The 25,248-nt window shown below is 40.1% G+C and overlaps 1 protein-coding gene across 2 annotated transcripts in view; it reads right to left on the bottom strand.

Moving 5' to 3' along the window:
- Nucleotides 1-25,248, bottom strand: part of CCDC81 (coiled-coil domain containing 81) — a 48,348-nt gene that overhangs the window by 9,065 nt on the left and 14,035 nt on the right. The window contains exons 4-11 of one of the 2 annotated variants that reach the window (XM_025357288.1): nt 21,426-21,682; nt 18,815-18,894; nt 16,514-16,635; nt 13,431-13,554; nt 6,579-6,666; nt 6,020-6,163; nt 4,945-5,049; nt 1,753-1,925 (exon numbers count right to left, since the gene is read on the bottom strand). In XM_025357288.1, coding sequence (XP_025213073.1) covers nt 1,753-1,925; nt 4,945-5,049; nt 6,020-6,163; nt 6,579-6,666; nt 13,431-13,554; nt 16,514-16,635; nt 18,815-18,894; nt 21,426-21,682 — 1,093 coding nt within the window. The remainder of the gene's footprint in view (nt 1-1,752; nt 1,926-4,944; nt 5,050-6,019; nt 6,164-6,578; nt 6,667-13,430; nt 13,555-16,513; nt 16,636-18,814; nt 18,895-21,425; nt 21,683-25,248) is intronic. The other variant, XM_025357289.1, reaches the window with a different exon arrangement.

The following is a 25,248-nucleotide window of genomic DNA, read 5'->3' as shown; positions in this document are numbered from 1 at the left end:
GATAAGAAAGCAGGAAGTGACTATTCATTCTATAAACTGATCTATTTTGAAATCTCTTAAGTTACCTATCCTATTAAAAATTATGGTTCTATTATATGTAACTTCTAAAGAACCCATATACGATCTTTCAAGTGAGTATAATGGAACATACACATTTTATAGAAATACATTTTTTCATCACAGAAGCTTGCTTCTTATTTGTTTTAGGAGTTTCTGTTCACACTATAACAGCCTCCATAGTTGTTCTCCCAATCTCAGCAGCAAAAATGTGGGCCCCCTTAGGCATATATAAACTCCATGTCCCTGACCCTATCCCAGGCCTCAGATAGCCCATTCTGGACCAATCAGATGCTCTTTCCTGAAAATGTGGAATTGAGAGTACCACTCTCCAAGTTTGAGCTGGAACACAGACAATGTTAACTAAGGGGCTGTGTATGTAAGCAGAGGGAAAGCCGCTTTACGTGGCTTTTTAGTCACTGGTTCCAGTCCTTCCTATGTTCCCTGTACATTCCTGCCCTCAGGTTCCCTGGGACACCCCTACATAATTATAATAAAACCTCAGCTTTGCCATGAGGTCATTTGAACATCTAATAGCTAGGAACAGCTGCTCAAGACGAGTCCCTTTCTTCATCTACTGGTATTGGCGATTGCAAAAACAATACAGGATTATGCTCTGTATTATAGTAATTACAGATGACTATCACTACTATAATTATAACTATGACAGCTTTTTCATTTTTGTAATAAAAAATTATGGTACTGATACAGAAGGGAAGTGCTGGGAAGGGAAGAGCGTGCTCCCTTTAAATGATATGGAAGTGGGGGAAGGGCATGGCCCCTGGCTAGGACTCCACCCTAGGACATGGTGCCTGGCTAGGGTTCCACCTGTGCCCATGGACCTAGATGAGGACAGGCATTTTTGTTTTCCTGCCTAAATGTTGCATTTCTCAAGACCACCCTGGTCTGCCACACCCCCATCCTGTACCTCTAAAAACCCCTGAAACCCTAGCAGGCAGGCACACAAGTGGCTAGACGTCAAGAGAAACACATCAGCAGAGGAACACACAAGGGGCTGGACGTTGAGAGGATGTCCAGAGCACACCAAGAGGCACTGGTACGCCAGCAGGCCGTCAACCTGCAGAATAACGTGGAGTTTGGCTGAGGTGGTTGGAGGGGAACCCGGGCCGCACAGCAGCCCAACCCCAGGGGAAAACCATCTCCTTTCTGGCTCATCCATCTGTTGAAAGCTACTTCCACTCAGTAAAACCTTGCACTCATTCTCCAAGCCCACGTGTGATCCGATTCTTCTGGTATACCAAGGCAAGAACCCTTGGATACAGAAAGCCCTCTCCTTGCGATAAGGCAGGGGTCTAATTGCCCTAACACAAGCCCCCTACAGACGGCTAAACTAAAAGAGCTCTCTGTAACACATGCCCGCTGGGGCTTCAGGAGCTGTAAACATTCACCCCTAGATGCCGCTGTGTGGCCAGAGCCCCACAGCCTGCCCATCTGTATGCTCTCCTAGAGGTTTGAGCAGCAGGGCACTGAAGAAGCAAGCCACACCCCCATTGCGTGCCCTGCGAGGGGGATAAGAGAACTTTTCCCATTTCAGTACTGGCTGCTAACTGGGTTAGTCTGCTCAGTTGGTTACAGCGTGCTAATGAAACTACCAATGCTGATTCAATCCTACATGGAAAGTAACCACATGAAAATTCCAAATCCATCTTTCAGAGCGTGTGTAGCTGGACTTACTCCTCTGTGAGTTGCACTTGTTCCAGGCGATCCATCAACTCTCTGTATTGTCTTTGCTTTATTTCGTTTTCCTGTCTGTTATCCATTTGTTTCAGGAGACTCCGGGAATATTCCTCTTGCTTAAGAGCATTAAACGCAGGACTGAGTGGCCGTTTGTCAAATAGGAAGGATTTCTAGAATGAAAGAGAAGCAATTCATTTATGCTAGAATACCAAAAAACAAAGTTAATAATTCAGAAGACTAAAATCAAACAGAAAATATTTCTTAATTTATAATATTTGCCCAGCCCTCAACACACTGACCAGCTAGTGTTGAGGTAACCCACAGAATCATATGAGTGTGTTCAAGGATAAAGCTGAGCTGAGCTGACTATGTTACCAAAACACCAGGGGTTTGGTCTAGGTCCTCACCGCACAGGAAGCCAATCACTGAGACAATGATTATTGCCCAGGAAGAAGGCTTTAATTGGGTGCTGTAGCCAAGGAGATGAGAGATCAGTCTCAAATCCATCTCCTTGACCAACTAAAAGTAGGGGTTTATATAGCAGGGAAGAATTGAAACTATGTATGGGAAAACCAGAATTCGGGAGGGATAAGGAAGCAATCATGGTCAGTGGAGGGGCCTGGCTCATTGTCTGAATGCAATAATCTGATGAGTTTCAATTCTTTGATACTTTTTGGAAGGCCTAGTGGTTTTTTCCTGAGGAAGAAACTCAGATAAAACAAATGTTAAGTTTCAAGCTTTAAGACCAAAAGGGTCAATTTCTATGTTTATTTAAAATAAAAACAAAAATAAACAAACAAAAAAACCTGTCTGTGGGACAATTGGGTCAATTTCAACTGGAATCCCATTGCTGAGACAGAGGAAAAAGGACTCCATGGAGTAGGTTGTGAGTTAGCATTTACAACATCCAGATGGAAGGAAGAAGGAATTCTGAGTGCGTGCAAAATCATGCAGGGACAGAGAGGAGCTGGAAAGAGGGCAAACTGAATACCTACTGTGGGCCTGGCCATTCCAGACCCTGGTGATCCAACAGTGAGCAACAACAGAGATCCTCACACTCATCAAGCCTGCATGCTGGTGCAGGAGACAGACAAGGAACAAGAAACGGTACATCGGGTCATTTAAGATAGTGCTAAGTGCTAGGAAGCCCTTATGATAGCAAGTGGCTGGGTGGGAAAAGAGCTAAACTGGTTGGTTATTAAGGGAAGGCTTTTCCATGGAGAAGATGAATCACCCTCACTGTAAATATCAGGGAGACCTGTGTTCCATACAGAAGGAACATTAAGTGCGAAGACACTAGATGGAAACAAGCTACGCATGTTCAGTGAGCAGGAAAAAAGTCTCTGTGGCTGAGGCATAGTGACCAAGGGAAAGGAGAAGGCATAGTGACCAAGAGGAAGGCAGAAGTCAAAGTGTGTAGAATTTGACAGTTGAAGGTGAGGAGTCTAAATTTCATTTTAACTCAATGGGAGGCCAGTGGAGGTTTTCAATGGGAGAATAGTATGTTTTCATTAACAATATCATAGTATCACTTTGGCTGCTGTGTGGAGAATAAATTATAGGAGAGCAAGAATGCAAGCAGTGAATCTAAGGGAAGTATTGCAGAAGTTGAGCATAACAGTGTGGCTTAGCAGCACTTTCAGTGTGGCAACATTAAAGACGACATTTGGACAGATATTAGATACATTTTGGAGGTAAAGGCAACTGGACTTGCAAATGATCGGATGTCAGGAACAGAGAAAGGAATACTGAGATCGTGACTAGATAACACGTTTGTGCAAAATGGCTGGTGTGTGATACCACTTACATGAGAAGACAGAAAGGAACAAGTTAAGGAGGGAATCAAAAGTTCTGTTTGGGTCTTTTTAAATTTAAGATGTGTATAGATATATCAAAGAAGAGATACACAGCAGTGATAAATATAATCTGGAGTTTATACGTAAGAATAGAGAATGATCATGCCTAAATTTCAGAAGCCCCATGCTCTCTCTCTCCTTCCTTCCCTGCTTCCCTGCCTGGAATGCTCTTCCTCCCTTGGTTTCTCTACCTAACTCTTGTATACCAGAAAGTCTTCCCAAATCTCTGGTCTAAGTTAATGAATCTCTTCTTTTGCTCATACAGTGCCCTTTTTCAGAGATTTATCATCGCATTGGTTATACCACACAGTTGTCTCTTTAAGTGTCTGTCTCTCCCACTAGAGACCTCTTCAGAAGAGGGAACCTTGAATTCCTAGACACCAGCACAGTGGCCGGCATGGAGGAATTCAATAAATGTTTGATGATGAATAAATGAATTATATTTTATTAGATTTACGTCCAGAGTGTCGACTGCCTAGATGGTGGTATATAAAGAGAAAGATTCAGGCAGAAATGAAGGTAGGCACATGATGATTGAAAACATTAAATCAAGCAGTGAAGCAGTTGGCTCACCACCATCTGAATCTTGGTTTCCCAAACATTAATGCAAATACAAATCACCTGGGGATCTTATTCCACCATAGATGCCCATTCAGGGAGTCTGGGGTGGGGCCCTAGATTCAGCATTTCCAGCAAGCTCCCAGGCGATGCTGATAGTGCTGGTTCTCTGGGGTCCTTGGGCTGGACTTCAGTAGTATATTGCTCCCTCCTCTCCACCCATCCCACATCCTGGTTGAGAATTACCATAATTAACAAGAACTGCAGTGACTAGTGGGAACAGTACAGTGAATGTGAGTGGTGTGGCTATAGACACCGGGCAAGGCCTGACCTAGAAGAAAGCTTCAAACTGCACCACCCACTTTTCAACTCCGCTGCTTAAAAAAAAATGGCACAACTGGCCGGGCGCAGTGGCTCACACTTGTAATCCCAGCACTTTGGGAAGCCAAAACAGGCAGATCATGAGACCAGGAGTTCAAGACCAGCTGGCCAACATGGTGAAACCCTGTCTCTACTAAAAATACAAAAGTTAGCGGGGCATGGTGGCAGGCACCTATAATCCCAGCTACTCGGGAGGCTGAGGCAGGAGAATGGCTTGAACCTGGGAGGCAGAGGTTGCAGTGAGCCGAGACCGCACCATTGCACTCCAGCCTGGGTGATGGAGCAAGACTCCGTCTCAAAAAAGAAAAAAAAGGCACAACCTGCAACACAGGGAGTGGATCCAAAGACTCACAATGGGCCAGGTGTTAGCAATAGAAATTTTAAAAAGACTTACATAAAATTCTGGTTTCTCATTCTTGTGGCTTCTTATAGCTTCAGCAACTCCAAGATTATAGGCAGCATTTTTCTGATTCTGTTCTCTAGTAGCCAGACTTTTCAGCTATTGTATATAAAAAAGTTTTAAATTAAATTTTTAATTACATATTGAAGTGGAGCCTTGAAAAATTTTAATTCTATTACATTAAAATAATCCAGCCATGGTAGAAACCTGCCTTTTGGAGGCAATGGTACTTTCTGATATCTCTATAGATTTATAAAAGTAGATTGGGAAAGGTATTTTATTTCCTATTCTTGGCCTTTAGGTACCACTAGAGGGATCTAAGGAATGGAAGAACTCATCACAAATGCAGGAAAGGGCAGTCAGTAGGGTCAATTATTAGACACCACATAAATCTGGATACAGCAAGTGTAAAAGTGCCTTTCTGTCTTAGCTTGAAGTAAGACATGAATATGAAGGGTAAAAGCCTTCACCAGAGTTGTATTTTATCAGAAATAAAGAAACATAAATCCAATAATTTCACCTTTAAAATTCAGACCTTAGGTTAAAGAAAATCAGTGATATGTGCAAACATTCGACTACATGGATATTCATCTGATTGTTGTTTATTATTAGTGAAAACGTCAACACAAGTTTTAGTCTAACAGTAAATACATGATTAGATATGTCACAGTACAGACATGATGGAACATTTTTAAATTACATTATAGGCTGGGCTCAGTAGGTCATGCCTGTAATCCCAGCACTTTGGGAGGCAGAGGCAGGAGGAATGCTTGAACCCAGGAGTTGGAGACCACCCTGGGCAACATGGTGAAACTCCATCTCTACAAAAAATACATAAATTAGCCAGGTGTAGTGACATGTGCCTGTAGTCCCAGCTAATCTGGAGGCTGAGGTAGAAGGATCACCTGAGCCCAAGTAGGTCGAGGCTGCAGTGAGCGGAGGTTGTGCCACTGCATTTCAACCTGGGTGACAGAGTGAGACCCTGTGCCAATAAAAAATAATAATAAATTACATTATATAATCATGTTCTACTGCCCCATATTAAAGACTGATCGAGGTGTCGGACTACCTGGTGTCTGAAGAGAGCCTCCTGATCTTTCAACATCTGATACTGCTGTATGAGTCGCTCATCTTCTATCTCTCTCCTCCTTTCCTCACCGTAGTACAACGGGGAATTTCGCTGTGCTCGTTGCAAACATACATAGCACATTTCCTACAATCCCAAATTTCAGGACAAATAAATTTTTACATTTTACCTTTTTGCTTTCACATTCCCTTCACAAGCTCTCCAAAGGCTAGGTATATCAAGAAACCTGTTATTAATGGATATATTAGTGACAGCAAAATGAGATTTGCAGAGTGGACCCCAGAAATACTCTAAAGGATCTTCTGAACTCGCACTTCATCAGAAGCAGCTGAAACTTAGAAAGGGATTTCTCAATTTTTTTTTTTGTTTACCAGTGCATCTTGACTAGTAGATAGATTTATCACAGTTCAGTTTTGAGCCTGAGTACTTAAGTACTTCAGCCATACTCATATAATTAAGCAAGAGATTCCCAGAACTCTCTTTGAGAAACAAAAATCAGTATAAGATTTTGATGGGGCTTATTTGTTTGGAAACACTGTACCTGTCCTGCCTTATCATGATCCTGACAAGCTGGAGATGTTTGGGGCTTCATGTCACTGTCATGTTTCAGACAACTTGGAGATGATAAGCTGTAAAAACAATGCAACATTAATTAATGTTTAATACAGTCTGACCTCAAGAACAATAATAATTATAGAGGCCAAGTATAAGATGAAGAAAAATACCTCAGTGGTTTAGTTCAGAACAGCTGTATGTGTAGAGGTTAAGAATATGTACCACAGAATCTGAATTTGTGTCAGATAAAGGTGGGTTTGAATCCCAGCTTTCTTGCTTACAAGACGACTGACATCAGACCAGCTGTGTAATCTTACAAAATCTCAGTTACCAATTGTGTGAAATGGTGATGAAATTTATTCATTCCACAGAAATGTATTGAGTGCTTACCATGTACACTGTTCTAAGCACAGGAGAAGCAATGAAGAACAAAATACACACATAGAAAAGTCCCTGCCCTCATGGAATTAACATTCTGATGGAGATAGAGAGCCCAGTGACAAGATAAATAAGTGAACTCTATAGTAAATGCCTTGCAATGCTGGAGGAATGGAGTGTTAAACTGTAAAGAGAATGGCCAGGGAAGTTCTTACCAAGGAAGTGACATATGAGTAAATACCTGAAGGAAGTAAGGGAACAACGGTGTAGATATCTGATGGAAAAGACATTCCAAGCAAACAAACCAGTGCAGTCCTTCAGTTGGAAGGTGCCTGTGGTCATTGTGGTGGAGGGACATGAATTAGGGGTGAGTATTAATATTAATACTAGTATTCATTAGAAAATAGGACTGATATTATCACCTAAAAAGCAGCTCGAAGAATGAAAATATTTATTTTTTAACTTTATTTATTTTATTTTAATTTTTGAGACAGAGTCTCGCTCTGTCACCCAGGCTGAAGTACAATGGCGCCATCTCAGCTCACTGCAAACTGTGCCTCCCAAGTTTAAGCGATTCTCCTGCCTCAGCCTCTGGAGTAGCTGGGATTACAGGTGCATACCACCACACTCAGCTAATTTTTGTATTTTTAGTAGACACGGGCTTCACCATGTTGGTCAGACTGGTCTCGGACTCCTGACCTCATAGTCTGCCCACCTTGGCCTCCCAAAGTGCTGGTATTACAGGCATGAGCCACCTCGCCAGGCCAAGAATGAAACCATTTAAAAGTAGAGAAATAGAGAATAGATTCAGACGCTCAAACATGCATTGAATAGGAGTGCTGAATTTTTAGGATAAAGGAAATGGCAAAGAACAATATTCTAGAAAATAACAGATAAGAATTTTCCAGAAAGTCATGACTCCTAAGAACAGTCATGCAGAACATCAAGAAATAAGAAAAATTCTTAAAAGCTACAAGAAAGAATGACAACCATATTGACTCAGACGTTGCATCAGGACAACTGTCAGGAGAAAATGGAGCAATATCATTAAAATGCTAAAGGAAAATAACTATGAACCAAGAATCAGCATTCAAGAGCGATAACACAATAAGAATCATTTTAAGCAATACAAAGAACAAGTGTACTGAAAAGACAGGGAACCATTACAGGATATACTTTAGCAAGAAGAAAAACGAACCCAGGAGGAAGGACAGGGATATAAGAAACAGGCCAGGTGTGGTGGCCCACGCCTGTAATCCCAGCACTTTGGGAGGCCAAGGCAGGAGGATCACTTGAGGTCAGGAGCTCGAGACCAGCCTGGCCAACATGGTGAAACCCTGTCTCTACTAAAAATACAAAAATAACGAGACATGGTGGTGTGCGCCTGTAATCCAACTACTCAGGAGGCTGAGGCAGGAGAATTGGTTGAGTGTGGGAGGCAGAGGTTGCAGTGAGCCAAGATCGCGCCACTGTGCTCCAGCCTGGGAAAAAAAATAAAAAGGAAGAAAAGAAAAGAAAAAGAAAAAAGAGGAAATGATGGTGACCAAAGAAATTGGTAAACATGTTGGCAAATCCAAATTAATCATTGACCATAAAATAATACAAATTTTTTAACACTTAAAACCAATTTGGAACAAAAGTTCTAGACAACAAAAATACAGGTTTGGAAGGGGATGCAGTTTGAAGGAAATTGAAAGCATACTGAAGAAATGTGGTCAAAGGAAATTCAAAGCATACTAAAGAAATGTGATCAGTCCAACAGAAAAAGGCTAATAATGAAGTTAAATGCACAGTAAATAGAAAATACAAAATAAGACAGTAAAGATAGGTTAAAATATACCAATAATTACAACTGAAATTAAAGTCTAGATTGAGTTTTAAAACATCCAAATATAAGCTATTTAGTAGAGACACACATGAAATAATAAAACACACACAAAAATTCTTAAAATGGCATTAAAAGGCTATTCCAGGTAAAATACTAATCAAATGTTGCATTGTTAATTATGTACTACAGAAATGAAGGCAAAAGATTTTAGTAGAGACAAAGGAAAATATTTCATAATGATAAAAGGAGCTATCTACCAAAAAATCCCAGACGTGTAGAATTTAATATTGCTTAAGAAGCAAAAATTGACATAATTACTGAAAAATATACCATCATGGTTAAAGATTTTTAATATCTCTCTCAAAAAAAAAGTAAGGATTTTAAAGCTTTTAATAACTTATTTTAACAAGGTTTAGCTAATATCTAAATATCTAGAAATTTACGTCTAAGGAATAGTAGTATACAGTGTCTTCAAGTATACATAAAACAATTACCGTAAAAGTATTCAAGCTAGAAAAGAAGGTTCAGCAAATTACAAAGTACCAAATAACTGACACTAAATGAACCACAGCATAAAATGAGAAAGTGCCCCTACTAAAAACCTCTATTCATTTGGAAAAAGTAATAAAACTTGAGTCTTCTGAATAACCAATGAATTAAGTATTGTATAAGTCTATACTCCCTTACTGCAATTCCAAAATGCAAATGCTCGACTCTGACCTCACTGGTCATGTTTTCTAATTTCTTATAACTTGTTCATACTTTCCATTCTTTTAATTCATGTAAAGATTTTAAACATCTTATTCTATATTCTGTATTTTATAATGGTCACGATCCAAAATCCTTGAGAGCTCAATTCTTCCATCTTTTGTTTCTGATGGCTCTCATTATGTGGCAGCTTATTTCCACGTGGTCTTTGTAATTTTGGATTCTGACCTCATTTTTAGCCCAACTCTATCTGTCAGAAGTCAGGAGCCTGAGATGAAAATAAGATCCTTTAGAGCAGGGGTTGGCAAACTTTTTATGAAAAGGGCCAGAGAGTTAATATTTTAGGCTTTGAGGGCCACACAGTCCCTGATGCAAGTAGCAGGTGCAGATAATATGCAAATGGAGGGGCATAGCAGTGTTTCGGTGAAACTATTTATAAAAACATGTGGTGGACTAGATTTGGCTCTCAGTAGAGGACCTTTTCAGATTATTTAGAACACCATATTGCTAGATGCAGAACCCTTTATTTTTTAATAACTTCTCTTAGGCCTCAAAATCTGGGGTTGAGCGAATGCTGATTCCCTAAAAGTTTGATTTAAATAACCTGTTAGATGCAACTGACATGAGGAAGCAATAAGAAATATGTCTCAATCTGGATTCTTATGATCCAAGACAATTCACTTGTATTTTTTTTAATCCTCTAACTTGGAGTGAAAATTTTACAGAATCACTAACCACTACATGCCCTTCAGCACCAGCCAAATTTGCACTTCCTATAGTAGTCACTATTTTGAATAATGCCATCTTCTCCCAGTTACCTAAGCCAAAATCTGGGGTCATCTTTGACATCTCCTCGTTAACCTCCCTTAACTAATCCCCAACAGTCAAAGCTAAAGCTTTCTGTCTGATCTTTGTTTCATACCCTTATAACCTTTCCCTAGATGAGTTATACTCAACTGTTAAACAATGAAAGTACTATCCTTCTTAGTTTAAACAAATCTTACTCAAACCCCAATATATAAAACAGAAAAGCAGCACACATCCTCCAGTGGAAGTGAGGACATAGAGCCCAGAGTCCCACCCATATGACCTCACTCTCAGTTTTTGATGTGCTCTTAAGGCCCTCTGAGGCCTTAGGGTCATTTGTTGGAAACAGATTGCCTAGACTACTGCCTTGATCTGGTAAATTGTGCTACACTTTTCCATTTTATTACATCCCTTCCCCTGCTGCTAATCTTATCCCTCTAGATCATTCTTTACTCTTCTAAAAGAATATTTTTCTTCAAAATGAAAATGTAATTATGGACTGACATTCCCAAACATGGTGTTTGGGGACTTGGACAGGCTGGTAAATCAGAAAAGATATATTTTAAACTTCTGTACACTAAATGGTGCAGAAACAAAATTAAAAAGAAAAAAAGAATTAGGAAAATGTTTAAAACATACACATCAGAAAACTATTCATACCTATGATATATGAAGTTCTCTTTGTAAGAAATACCACTTGTTTTTAAGAAAAATTAAAGCTCCCAGCTGAAAAAGGACACAGGATTCAAGCAGGAAATTTGTAAAAGAACTACAAATGGCTAAGAAACAAGGTAAAAATAAATGCAGGCCAGGTGTGGTGGCTCACGCCTGTAATCCCAGCACTTTGAGAGACCTAAGTGGGAGAATTGCTTGAGGCCAGGAGTTCTAGACCAGCCTACACAACATACTAAGACCCCATCTCTTAAAAAAAAAAAAAAATCAAAAAAATTAGCTGGTGTGGTGGTGTACACCTATAGTCCCAGCTACTTGGGGGTCTGAGGCAGTAAAATCACTTGAGCCCAGCAGGTTGAGCTGCAGTGAGCCATGATCATGCCACTGTTCTTTAGCGTTGGTGACAGAGTGAGATGCTGTCTCAAAAACAAAACAAGAAAAAACCCACTAGAAGTCAAACAAACACAGGTTAAAAACAATAATGAATACCATCATTTCACTTTGCTAAAGTATTAGCAAAACTGTAGAAAAGATAGCACTCTGTCATATTACTGTTGCTGAGAGGATAATTTGCTACAATCATGAAGAAGATAATTGGCAATGTGTATCAAAAGCATGAAAATGGACTCACCTCTTATCTCTGAAATTTAAAGTTTTTATCCTATGGAATATCCAGATGTATGCAAGGAATTATGTTTAATTATATTTTCACAACATTATTTATAGTACTTAAAAACTGGAAGCCATCTAAATATCCAATAGCAGATTGGTTAAACAAAAGGTTTAATCTTTCATTAAGATGATGTGCAATTATTTGTTAAGGCTTTGGAATATTTAATATCATGGGGAAATCACCACTTATTAAATGTAACAAAAATTCATATAATATGATCTAATTTTATTTAAAAAGTATGTATATTCCAAGTGTAAGTACTGTATATATTGTATATGCATTGAAATAAACGACATGTACCATAAGGTTAATACAAAGTTTCCTCTATGTAGAGGGATTATGGGTGATTTTTTGTAACTCTTACTTTTTTGGTTTCCTCAAAATTTCTATGTTAAACATGTATTGTTTTAGTAATCGCACAAAAAATATTTTTTGGTTAACTTTTTTTTTTTTTTTTTGAGACGGAGTCTTGCTCTGTCGCCCAGGCTGGAGTGCAGTGGCGCACTCTCTACTCACTGCAAGCTCTGCCTCCCAGGTTCACGCCATTCTCCTGCCTCAGCCTCCCAAGTAGCTGGGAATACAGGTGCCTGCCACCACACCCGACTAATTTTTTGTATTTTTAGTAGAGATGGGGTTTCACCGTATTAGCCAGGATGGTCTCGATCTCCTGACCTCGTGATCCGCCCACCTCGGCCTCCCATAGTGCTGGGATTACAGGCATGAGCCACTGCACCTGGCCTATTTTTTGGTTAACTTCTACAGGAAACAAACATTTTTGGGTCAACTTCTATAGGAAACCTTTACCAACAACTTCCAACAATTACTGTCTCCTTTTGCAGCCTCCATACTTTTGTTATCTTCATCGCATGCACTGTTTTTTTAATTTCAGTCTTCCTACAAGACTGTAAGTTTTCTAAAAGCAGGTTAATATGTCTGTAACTCTGAATCTTCAGTGCCTAGAATAGTACCTGGCACATGGTAATACTCAATGTTTGTTGTATTGAATTAAAGGACTATACATCTAATTCTCAATTATCTTTCATAACAGTGATATTATCCAAAACAAGCATTTCCAGAGTTTTAAACACGACTTTAGTAATCCACAAAGTACATAAATTGCACGTATGATAGCTGATAAATTTTGACACAATAAATTAAAGGTTGGTGGCACAATGCAAAGTACATAGGTGCTCAGTAAACACTTAATGAATGAGCATGGTTAAATATGGTTGACTGATTTGAGGTCTTAAAAAGTATCCTACTCAAAGAGACAAGGATAAAATATTATAGAAATCTTTTGACATACCATCACAAGAAGAAAACGACCATGATAAATTGTAATACACTCATTCATTCAAGTAATGTTTATTGAGAACTAATGGAGTGCTGGCTATGTTTGGCAAAACTACTTTCCAATTTGATGTAAATATAACACTGTGTCACATCATAATATCCAAGCACTCAGAAAACAGGAAAGTTTTGTAGATTTGGGAAGCCCGAATCTACAAAATACTCTGTGCTATTTTGTTTCCGCCTGCGTCATAACATATATTCTACTGAATCATAATTTATCCCTCTGCATATGTCTGACTTCCCCACTAGATGGTGAACCTTGGTCACCTTTATTTTTCCCATCATGTTGCATGTAGAAAGCTGTCAAGAACACTGGATAAATAAATTAATGAACAATTACAGTTCCCTGCATTAAGCAATGACTCAAAAATATATTTAGTAAAGTACAACAGGAAAAAAAAAAAAAGTCAGTGCATTACCTTTCAGAGGTCATAATCTTCTCACCACTCTCACTTCGGTCAGTCTTTTCCAGCAAGCTGACATTTGTCACTTTGGCAGGGAACAAAGCTTGTCTATCTCGAAGTCTCTTGGGTGATGAGATATCTGTAGAATAAAGAATGAATGAAAACGAGTTTCCTTTCAACTCTCAAACCACTAACCGTGTAGTTTTTACCAAGGGAAATTTTCATATAAGATACACTCTCTTATCTTTAAATAATCACCCCTTGTTCTATTGTGATGTAAAAAAATGTTTTTGCTGTATATTTGCAAAGAAAGCACTGTGCTAAGTATTTAGAGGACAAAAAGGGGCAACTAACATAAATGCAAGAAGTGGGCTGGATATAACACGACCAGGAGACATGTTAGTTTAGTTAACATTTCTTACGAAAAATGAACAAGTGGCAGTTTTACAACTTTGATATCTGTAGATTTAGACATTTTGCCTGTAAAGATCTTTCAGTAGATATAGTTGAAGAGAAAAATAAGATATAAACAAAAAAGTGAGAGCTTCCATTTGGAGGTCATCTTATCTGCTAACAGTGCTAAGTGCTTTGTAATACACATTTACTAAATAACAACTTAGGACAACGATGCAAAATGTGTAAGTCAAAAATAAATGTTACAATCTTTTTTTTTTTTTTTTTGAGATGGAGTCTTACTCTGTCACCAGGCTGGAGTGCAGTAACCCAATCTCAGCTCATTGCAACTTCTGCCTCCCAGGTTCAGGCAATTCTCCCATCTCAGTCTCCTGAGTAGCTGGGATAACAGGTGCATGCCACTACTCCCAACTAACTTTTTTTTTTAACTTTTTTTTTTTTTTTTTTTTTTTTTGTAGTAGAGACGGGGTTTTGCCATGTTGGCCAGGCTGGCTTCAAACTCCTGATCTCAGGTGATCCACCCACCTCAGCCTGCCAAAGTGCTAGGATTACAGGCGTGAGCCACTGTGCCCAGCCAAATGTTGTAGTCTTTAAGGATCTGACATGTTCAGAGGAGAGAAGCCACTCCAGAATTCAGTGGTAAGTTTTCCTGGAGGAAGCGAGATGTGAAAAGGGTACTAAAAGGTGAGTAGGATGGAGATAGATTGAAATAAAAGGAAGGACAGTTCAGGCTGCAGGAAAGAAAAATGAACGAAGGATGAAACTGGGGAAGGGCAGACATGTTAGAAGAGCATGAATAGGCCAAGCATAGTGGCTCACGCCTGTAATCCCAGCACTTTGGGAGGCCAAGGTGGGCAGATCATTTGAGCTCAGGAGTTCAAAACCAGCCTAGGCAACATGGCAAAACCCTGTCTCTACAAAAAGTACAAAAATTAGCCAGGCATGGTGGTGCACACCTGTGGTCCTAGCTACTCAGGAGGCTGAAGTAGGAGGATCACCTGAGCCCAGGAGGTTGAGGCTGCAGTGAGCCAAGACTGTGTCACTGCACTCCTCCCTGGGTGACAGAGCAAGACCCCACCTCAAAGAAAAAAAAAGAACATGAATAGATAATTTTGCCCAAAGAAGGGGGTCTGTGTAGGGCACAGTGGGGGATGAGTCTATAGAAATGAGAAAGCATGTGAATATTAGGCTAGAAGTTGATACACAATCCTGTAGGCCACACATAGAAAACAGACATCCACAAGCCAGTGTTCACCCATTGGTATGTTTTGTTAGGCCTAATTAGCGTTTTTTGTTTCAACAAGTCAACATTTAACAACCAATAGATTTCACATTAAAGTCAGGATCTCTGCTTCTTTTGAAAAATCAGAAGATTGTGCTCACTTTGGTAGCACATATACTAAAATTAGAAAAATTGGAAGATTTGATACCACTTGGGCCACATTTCCACAAAGCAACAACCTGCTAGAGGAACAGTCCTCAAAGTGTGGCCTGGCAAGCCATACTTTTTGGGGTCCCTAGGACCCTTTGAAAATGTCTGTGGCTGTGTTTGGTGGCTCCCACCTGTAATTGTAGCACTCTGGGAGGCCAAGGCAGGCAGATCACCTGAGGTCAAGAGTTTGAGACCAGCCTGGCCAATATGGTGAAACCCCATCTATACTAAAAATACAAAAATTAGCTGGGCGTGGTGGCGCACATCTTTAGTCCCAGCTACTTAGGGGGAGGATGATGCAGGAGAATCGCTTGAACCCAGGAGGCGGAGGTTGCAGTGAGCCCAGATTGTGCCACTGAACTCCAGCCTGGGTGACAGAGCGAGACTCCATCTCAAAAAGAAAATAAAAAGTCTTTGGTTAAAAAAAACAAAAAATCTTTGGAGTCCTAGGATGTTCTTCATTTGCTTCCACCAAAACAACTATCACAACAGATTAGTGCAGACATAGGTATGAGAATCCAGCTTTTTTCTACAAACATCAGAGTGATAAAACTGCCACTCTTCGTTTTTCATAAGAAATGTTAAGTAAGCTAACATGTCTCCAACCCACTTATATCCAGATCACTTCCTGCATTTGCGTTACCTGCCTGGACCCTACAGTCATCTGAGTTTTGGCCCCTTTGAGCAATGGGGAGCCAGCAAAGAGATGATGATCTAAGAGCCTGAGAGTCATAGGACCTGAGGTCCATAAAGTAAGTAAGCTCATAGTTAAGGTCAGATGCAGGATTCTAGGACTAGAATGTATTTGTTAGAAATAATATAGTGATTATTTGTGGCTGGGTGCAGTGGTTCACGCCTGTAATCCCAGCACTTTGGATGGCCTAGATGGGCGGATCACTTCAGGTCAGGAGTTCGAGACCAGCCTGGCCAATATGGTGAAACCCCATCTATACAAAAACTAAAAAAATTAGCCAGGCATGGTGGCACATGACATTAATCCCAGCTACTTGGGAGGCTGAGGCAGGAGAGTCGCTTGAACCTGGGAGGTGGAAGTTGCAGTGAGCTGAGATTATGCCACTGCACTCCAGCCTGGGCAACAGTGAGACTCCATCTCAAAAAAAAAAAAAAAGTAATAATAATAATAATATAGTGATTATTTGTAAATTTAACTTTACTTACCCTTGGCTAAGCAATATGACTGGGCTCATAGCAGTAAAGAGTGACAGATTGTATTCAGAAATCATTGGCCTACCTCTGATGCCTTCTTCTTTGTCTGACTGGTCTTTTAACTTGCACTTCCTTTCTCTATTCTCTCCACATTCTTCTACAAGGGTCTCCATAGGCAGTTTGTTTTCCGTCTGCTTGAGCTCAATCCTAGGAATGAGCCAATATGTTTTTCTGCTGCACTGAACCTGAACAGGTGACTGTGTGAACTTTCAAGTCTTGGAAGCAACCCAGCCAGCTGGCTGAGTCTGAAATAAGCCCACTTTCTTCAAGGAGTGAGTGCTCTGATGTGCTGAGTACATATCACAGATTAATTTTTTCCAAGGTTTTCTGGGAGCTGACCAAGACCTTCCCCTCTATACCGTAGTCTCAAAAGCAGCTTGCATATAAAGAAATTGCCCTAAAGTCCTTTATTTAGGTTATTGGGTTTTGTTTCCATTTGAATTTTTATATCCTAGTTCTATAACTAGATGATCTGGGGTGATACAGTGAGAAAAGGTTGTTGGATAGCTTGAAGGCAAAAGATTCATAGCCTGGTAGAGTATGCCCCAAAATAACCATTTGTCTCCTCCCTCCTTTGCCACTTCTCCCCAGGCAAAAGTGAAGGACTTGCACAGCTACAATTTGCAGCAGGGAGGAAGGGGGTTGTTCAGTTGGTGTGTGTAGTTGTAGGATTTCTTTAGTCTCAGGTATGGAGTACTAGGTTGGAGTAGGGAGTGGGGTTGGAGGTACCTTCAGTCAATTCAGGGGCCAAATGTTACATAAATAAAACATGAACAGTTGTTTTGAGTATTTATGTCCCCTTGTCCATTTCTAGGCCCTTGACTTGATGGAGCCTCCATCTCTGTTCTTTCACCCACTACAATTATTTCCCTCCTGGAGTGCCTAAGCCAAAATATGTCAAAGGGAACAGCCACATTTGCCTTCCAAAACAATCAAAATTATTTTCAAACTGCTGATTTATTTTTAGTGTAAGGCAATATGGTGCAATGGAAAGAACACTGGACCAGGAGCCACAGTCTTATTTCTATAAGCTTGGCTGCTTATTAGTTGCATGGCCATTTCATGTGCAAGATGAGACAGCTGGAAAACAACCTCTAAGGCTTACTCTTGACTTCACACTGAATCTTCTGAGGTATTTGTCAAACAGCTCTTCCAGGAGGGGGTTGTTCCAAAGCAACAAGCACAAGAGAATGTCACACTCAAAACATCTGAGAAATTCTCATACTTTTATACTGTACTCATACTTCCTAAAGTAAGAATGCTTTAGGAAGCTAGTTGTTATTCCCCAAACTTCCTCCACCTGAAATGCACAGTGGTTAATGGCACAGCAATTAAGATTATTAACATAATTAAGGGCACACAATGAATAAGTGATGGCCAAACTGGAAATAAAACTGAAGTCTCCTGACTCCTACTCCAGTGTTCTCAATAGTGCACCATGTTGCTTCATTCATGTAAAAGAAAAAAATTAAAATTAATTTTGTATCGTGATAAAATGGAGAATTATAATACATACGTCACATGAATGTCGTGAAGATTAAATGAAGTAATATGCAACCACCAGTAACAACCACTGTGCTCATGGAGTAAAGCTGTTTCCTTATTCTAACTTACCTGTTTAACTCGTTTAGTGGTAAAAATCCGAGCTCTGACAGGAAATGGGCTGAACTGAAGGAAGAAGCAGCAGCTAGGGCAGAAGAAGTGCTACAAAGTAGAGGAAAGCTCAGCAGGTGAGAAGAGTTTTACTAATACTGCAGGGACTAAGGTTGATGGAAGGTAGTATCAGAATTTCCAGGAGCCAAGGGTAGTTTTATAAATGGGCTGGGCAAGGTGGCTCATGCCTGTAATCCCAGCACTTTGGGAGGTCGAGGCGGATGGATCACTTGAGATCAGGAGTTTGAGACCAGCCTGGCCAATATGGTGAAACCCCATCTCTACTAAAAGTACAAAAATTAGCCAGGCATGGTGTCGTGCGCCTGTAATCTCAGCTACTCGAAAGGCTGAGGCAGGAGAGAATTGCTTGAACCCAGGAGACAGAGGCTTCAGTGAGCAGAGATCATGCCACTGCACTCCAGCCTGGGTGACACAGCAATACTCCGTCTCAGTGAGGGAGGATAAAAAAGAATAAATATCCATTGTTATTTAACTTAACTACAGAAAGTGTATGCAATAAACTCTTCTTTGTTGGTGCATTTAGAGAGGGAGAGACAGAGAATACATTAAAAGGAGCATGAGCTACAAAACATTGAGAAATACCGCCCAATGAGATCAGCAGATCAGCAAGGAGTGCTAGTGCCTGGAGGAACCCATAAAGCAAAGCACTTACCTTGGAAACGCAAGCACACTGCTGGGCCACTTCCTCAAGGCCTCTCTGCTGGACAACACCGAGTCCACAGTGCCAGGCCTCTAGAGGACAGCGACAGAGCAAGGTTACATATAGGCTGCCGGCCAGGACTCAGACAAATTAAAAACTGCAGGCTGTCTCATAGGCAAGGCTACCACAATACTTTTCTTGTTGTTTATGTTTAGCACTTAAAAGTCCAGAGCTTAAAAATCCAATGAGGAATGATCTCATTCATCAAAGTAATCACCCTGGGTAACTGCACAGCAATTATTTTGGGGTTGCCTTTTCTCAAACCATTTCCTTTTTGGGAATTGCCTTCAGGGTTGACAGATTCTTTTAGGTATCTTTAAGAAGATAGCAGACTTTGTAAAAATACATGGAAAGTGAGCAAGCTGTCTAATTCCACTCTTGACCCAAATAACTAAAATTAGGCAATTAAGAGAAAAGCTTTCGAGTCAGGTGGGCTCATGTTCAAATCCCCACACTGCTAACAGGTATGTGGCCTTAGGCTCTAGGTTTCTGGGGATAATACAAGGATCTAATAGCACTTCCATGAGGTCCTCTGTGTAAGTAGCTAGCCCATAGTAAATACTGAACAAATGGCTATTTTAATTCTCATATAACTATAAACATAATAGTCACATTGTCACATTTTTACTGTAGAATAATATATAAAATGATTTTTGCATGAGTACTACCCCTTACAAAAGCCTTTGAAGGGAATTCTCACAAAGAAGTATAGAAAATATTTCTAATAAAAGCAGCATCACTGAAATAAGCACACAGCTTTCCAAGGGGACTACTCTACAAGATGTTTTAAGTCACGGGTCATTTGGGAATAAACTTTCACTGACACCACTTTACAGCAGTTTTCCAAAATGTGTCTTACAGAGCTAATGAGATATTGGATTAACCTAGAATTCCATGATTAAATACATCCAGGCAGTTAAACTGACTGCTTTCCAGCCAGACTTCTCAGCTCCTTTAACATGCTGATGTGCTCTGTCCCTCTGTCCGTGAGGGCTATTGATTCAATCAGCAGTTTTCAGTCAGCTTTGACCTCCAAACCCTTTTTTCAGAGTATCTCTCAGGACTAGTTCTTTTGGAAAATTTCCATTCTTTAAAAGATGTGCTTTAGAGTTCAGCAGGTCAAGGAAAATGCTATCTTCTCTTTTAAACACATAGTGAAGCTACAAAGTTCTGCAGAATCCCTGAGGGTTAGGGATGAGCTAGCCACTTTGGCCTTGCTTACAGACTTGTAAACCTTGCCTTGCATTTTCATGGAAAAGCAAGGGTTTTTCCTGCATTTATTTCCCACTTTCCACACACAGGGTTGGCAATCCTTTTAGCAATCCTGTATGAAACCAGATTGTGTAAAAAAACCCCAGGAGTTTCATTATGCACAACTCCATTTCATAAATCCGTATCCCAAAGCTTCATAAAAGGAGAAATGGGTAGACCGAGATGATACAATAGCCTTTTCATTAAAAAAAGAAGGGTTTGGCTTTATGGGATATAGGATTGTATAACATTCCATAATAATTCAATTCATTCATGTCTACTTTGTTAGTTCCCAGAGGAGTACCTGAGGCACACTAAGTATTCAATAAATCCTGTAGATTGACTATGTCATTTGTTTAAACTACTGTATCCAGCTTAGCATGAAGGTCACACCAGCTACTTAATGGTTGACAATAATGATGCCAATTAGGAAATTTCTTCTACAACATGCCATATTAAAAGCTAAAGATTCAAAACCTCCATGACTCAAATTAAATTTTGTTACAGACTTTCATTAAAATAAAATAGTCAAACCAACATTTAAAAAGTAAAATAGTAGAACTAGCAAAAACTGAGTGGTTAGGAAGTCTGGGCTTGAATTCCAGTTCTAGTTCACCTTGGGATTCCCACATAGCCTCTCTGAGCCCCTACTTTTCCCACTTGTAAAATTAGGATGATAATAATGCTGCTTGTATATTTCGAGACTCAAATGAAATAATACATGTGGAAGACGTTTTTAAACTATAGGCTGGGCACGGAGGCTCATGCCTGTAATCTCAGCACTTTGGGAGGTCAGGGCGGGCAGATCCCTTGAGACCAGGAGTTCAAGACCATCCTGGCCAACATGGTGAAACTCCATCTCTACTGAAAATACAAAAATTAGCTGGGCATGGTGGCGCGCACCTGTAATTCCAGGTACTGAGAGGCTGAGGCAGGAGAATCACTCAAACCCAGGAGATGGAGGTTGCAGTGAGCCAACATCGTGCCACTGCACTCCAACCTGGGTGATGGAGTGAGACTCTGTCTCAAAAAACGAACAAACAAAAAACCTATAAGATACTATAAAATGTTCAGAATTTGAAGAGTTTCCATTACTATTTATATCCCTCAGTTGACTTTGACTCTTAATGTTCGTTTGCCTTCCTAATCTTTTTGTCAAAGAGTTAATCAAGTATAAACAAGCACTTCCATGTACTTCAGGTAACTGTCACCCAAATATGTCAATCTTCATTTTTCTTAATTACAACACACCTATAGATAAATCAGAACTACAATTAGGAGAAGACTTAGGAGAAGGAAAATATTAATTTACGTTTGCTAGGGCCTTTGCCAAAGCCCCACTTCCATCCATGGTACAAAGGAAATCTTTATAAAACCTCATCTTCACTTTGTTGTCTCTGATCATGAGGACCCCAATTCCTTTGAATGTAAACTCCACATTTTGTTTCATGGAAATGGATCGCGATAAAAAAAGCAACGTCTCCTTCACACATCCTTCCACTACATCTCTGTTGAATGGACCCTCCAGGGATATCATGACAAAATTAAGTGGAACAATTGGGATATCACCTAGAGGAGAAAAGACAGTTGGGGTGGGAGAAAGTGGTGATTACGATAAGGATATATACACACTCACAAATAATTATCTGATTCTCAATACCCTAAAATAGAACCTTCTGGATGAAGCCTTTAGTTGTACCCAATGTAATAATATTACTGCAGACAATTAAGTAGTTACTAACATATTAATCAGTACAATTTTCCGAAAGTATTTCTCTCAAAGTGTTCTCTAAAAGTGTAAGTTCAATGCTCAAAATAAGAACAGTTAGCTTTCTAAATAACACTGTAGACAAGCTTTTGATTTTCTCTAGGACACATATAATAACTAATTCTCTTCCTCAGAGGGTTTCCTAAAGTTTTCATCCCCCTTATATTTTAGGACATACTGGAGCAATATTTGCTGATATGGTTTGGATCTGTGTCCCCACCCAAATCTCATGTTGAATTGTATTCCCCAATGTTGGAGGTGGGGCCTATTGGGAGGTGATTGGATCATGGGGGTGGATCCTTAATGTATGGTTTAACACCATTCCCCTGGGTGCTGTCCTCATGATAGTGAGTGAGCTATCATGAAATCTGGTTGTTTGAAAGTGTGTAGCACCTCCCTCCATTCTCCCTTTTACTCCTGCTCCAGCCTTGTAAGACATGACTGCTTCCCCTTTGCCTTCCACCATGATTGTAAGTTTCCTGAGGCCTCCCCAGCCATACTTCTGTACAGCCTGTAGAACCATGGGCCAATTAAACCTCTTTTCTTTATAAATTACCCAGTCTCAGGTATTTCTTTATAGCAGTACAAGAATTAACTGATATATGTGCCTATCTCCTCCAGTTATGCCATTTTTACATGATTACAAATACCTACAAGTGTTAAATATTTTGAAAAGAGAACCATCTTCACTAGAAGTTATCATTTAAATGAAATAGGGTCTTATACAAGGGTATCAGACTGAATGACTCACAGAAAGCTTTTCCTCTCTAATGAGCCCATATATGACATTTCAGAGGAATATGATTATATCTAGCTTGAAGGAAGCACAGGATCTATTCAACTAGAACAGATGTAGGAGCAACATAAGGTTCACAAGTCAGAGAAAGGATAAATAGCATAGAGAATAAAGATGACAAAGCCAAAGAGAGACAACAACAAGCTTCACTGATAAATAGGACATAGATAAGAATATTCTAAAGATTCACTCAGTAAGCATGAGTTATATGCTTTCAAATGTCCACCGCTGCTGAACGATGAAAATTAACAAGACATGAGCTTCACTGCATCAGCCTGCCATCTCCTGCACAATTTAACAGTAATTCCAACCACCTCCCTCCATTTTTTAAAAAATATACATTTCTTAAAAAGAAGGCTGTCTTACCTGCCTCTGGATTTTCCCCTCCCATTTGTCTGCTGCCTCTCTGCAATCTGTCTTTCAGACCACTTGTCTGAGTCAGGACACTGTCATCTCATGATTGCCAAGTCAATGGATACTTTGCAAATATTATTTCTCATGACCTCCCTATAACTTCTGCCAGCCATGCCCTTTCTTTTCCTTGTATACATGATACCACTCTTGGTTCTCCAATTTCGTCCTCCTTGGTCTCCTTTGCTGGCTTTCCTCCTCTTCTACTTCTTATAAGATACTGAGATTTACTTGTTTTATAGGATTTTGTCCTTGTTTATCTCTTCTGCTGAGTGTGTATCCTCTCCGAGGTAAACATCCAAATCTTGATCTCTAGTCTCTACCCCTCTCCTAAGCTCTGGAATCACCTCTACCTAAATATCCCCACATGTATCTCAAATTCAGCACGTGCAAAAGCAAATTCACTATTTTATCCACCACCAAAATCCACCTTTCCCCTTCATTCTGTACAAAGGTAGTTGATAGCATGAGCATCCATCTGTTCTCCAACCAAAAAATCTGAGTCATACTAAACGCCTTCCTTCCTCTTCCTACCCGCCACTCTCAACTTAAGCCATACCAGTTCTACATCTGAAATGTCTCATGAGTAATGTCTCATGAGTAGATACCCTCACTTCCCCTCCTGATGATCACTGTCTTCATTCAGGCTTTTACTGCATTTTACCAAACTACTGTAACTGAAAAGAGTATCTTTCTAAACTAATCCTATCTGTACAGATAATTCCCTGCTCAAAAACTTTCAGTGGCTCCTCAGTGCCTACAGGATGAATTATAAAGTCCTATCACACCATATAAGGCCCCTCTTAATTGGCCCCTACCTACCATTTTCATCTTATCTTCCTCTGCCTGCCTTCACAATCATATGCCTCAGCCGTACAGAAGTACCCGTTACTTCCTTAACAGGCTTCATTCTTTCCTATATTCTTGACTTGTTAATATTGTTCATGAAATACCTTCCAACAGCTTCTCTGCTCAGAGTCCTATCATCCTTTAAGACGTCTTTACATGTCATCTTCCTAAAGCAGAGTTAGGCATGCTCTCCTCTGAGCGTCATAGCATTTGATCCAGTTCTGATCAATTCGGCTTTTATAGCACTTAATCATGTTTCATCATTTCTTTTTTTTTCTTTTTTTTAAGACTCTGTCACCAGGCTGGAGTGCAGTGGTGTGATCTCAGCTCATTGCAACCTCCGCCTCCCGGTTCAAGCAATTCTCCTGCCTCAGCTTCCTGAGTAGCTGCGACTACAGGCACATTCCACCACACCAGCTTGTTTTTTGTATTTTTAGTAGTGATGGAGTTTCACCATCTTGGCCAGGATGGTCTTGATCTCTTGACCTTGTGATGTGCCTGACTCGGCCTTCCAAATTGCTGGGATTACAGGCATGAGCCACTGCACCCAGCCCATTTCTTGTATATTAATTATCTATACTAGATTCAAAAGAACTATGTCTTACTCATATTTAAAAACCCCTATAAAATGTTTGCTTAGTTACTGATACGGTCTGAATTTGTATCCCTGCCCAAATCTCATGTCTAATTGGAGGAGGGGCCTGGTGGGAGGTGATTGGGTCATGGGGGTGAATTTCCCCCTTGCTGTTCTCATGATAGTGAGTGAGTTCTCATGAGATCTGATGGTTTAAAAGTGTGTGGCACCTCCCCATTTCGCGCTCGCTGTCTCCTGCTCCGCTATAGTAAGATGTGCTTGCTTCCCCTTTGCCTTCTGCCGTGATTGTAACTTTCCTGAGGCCTCTTGGCCATGCTTCCTGTTAAGCCTGCAGAACTGTGAGTCAATTAAGCCTCTTTTCTTCATAAATTACCCAGTCTTAGGTAGTTATTTATAACAGTGTGAGAACAGACAAATACAGTTACCTAGTTAATTAATAATGAAGAATCATAACCCCAAAGCTAAACATAGACACAAATTTTTCTTTGGGGGTTTTAAATTTTTATTTATTTCCCTATTTATCTTATTATTATTATTATTATTTTGCAGCCTCCAACTCCTGGCCTAAAGTGATCCTCTTGCCTCAGCCTCCCAAGTAGTTGAGACTGCTGGTGTCAACCATCACGCCTAAGTTCTTTGAAATAATTTTTTGTAGAGGCAGGATCTTGCTATGTTGCCAAGGCTGGTCTTGAACTTCTGGCCTCAAGTGATCCTCC

The sequence above is a fragment of the Theropithecus gelada genome, chromosome 14, assembly GCF_003255815.1.
Source record: "Theropithecus gelada isolate Dixy chromosome 14, Tgel_1.0, whole genome shotgun sequence".
NCBI lineage: Eukaryota > Metazoa > Chordata > Mammalia > Primates > Cercopithecidae > Theropithecus > Theropithecus gelada.
The sequence above is the reverse complement of the archived record's forward strand: the minus strand, read 5'-3'. Positions and strand labels throughout refer to the sequence as shown.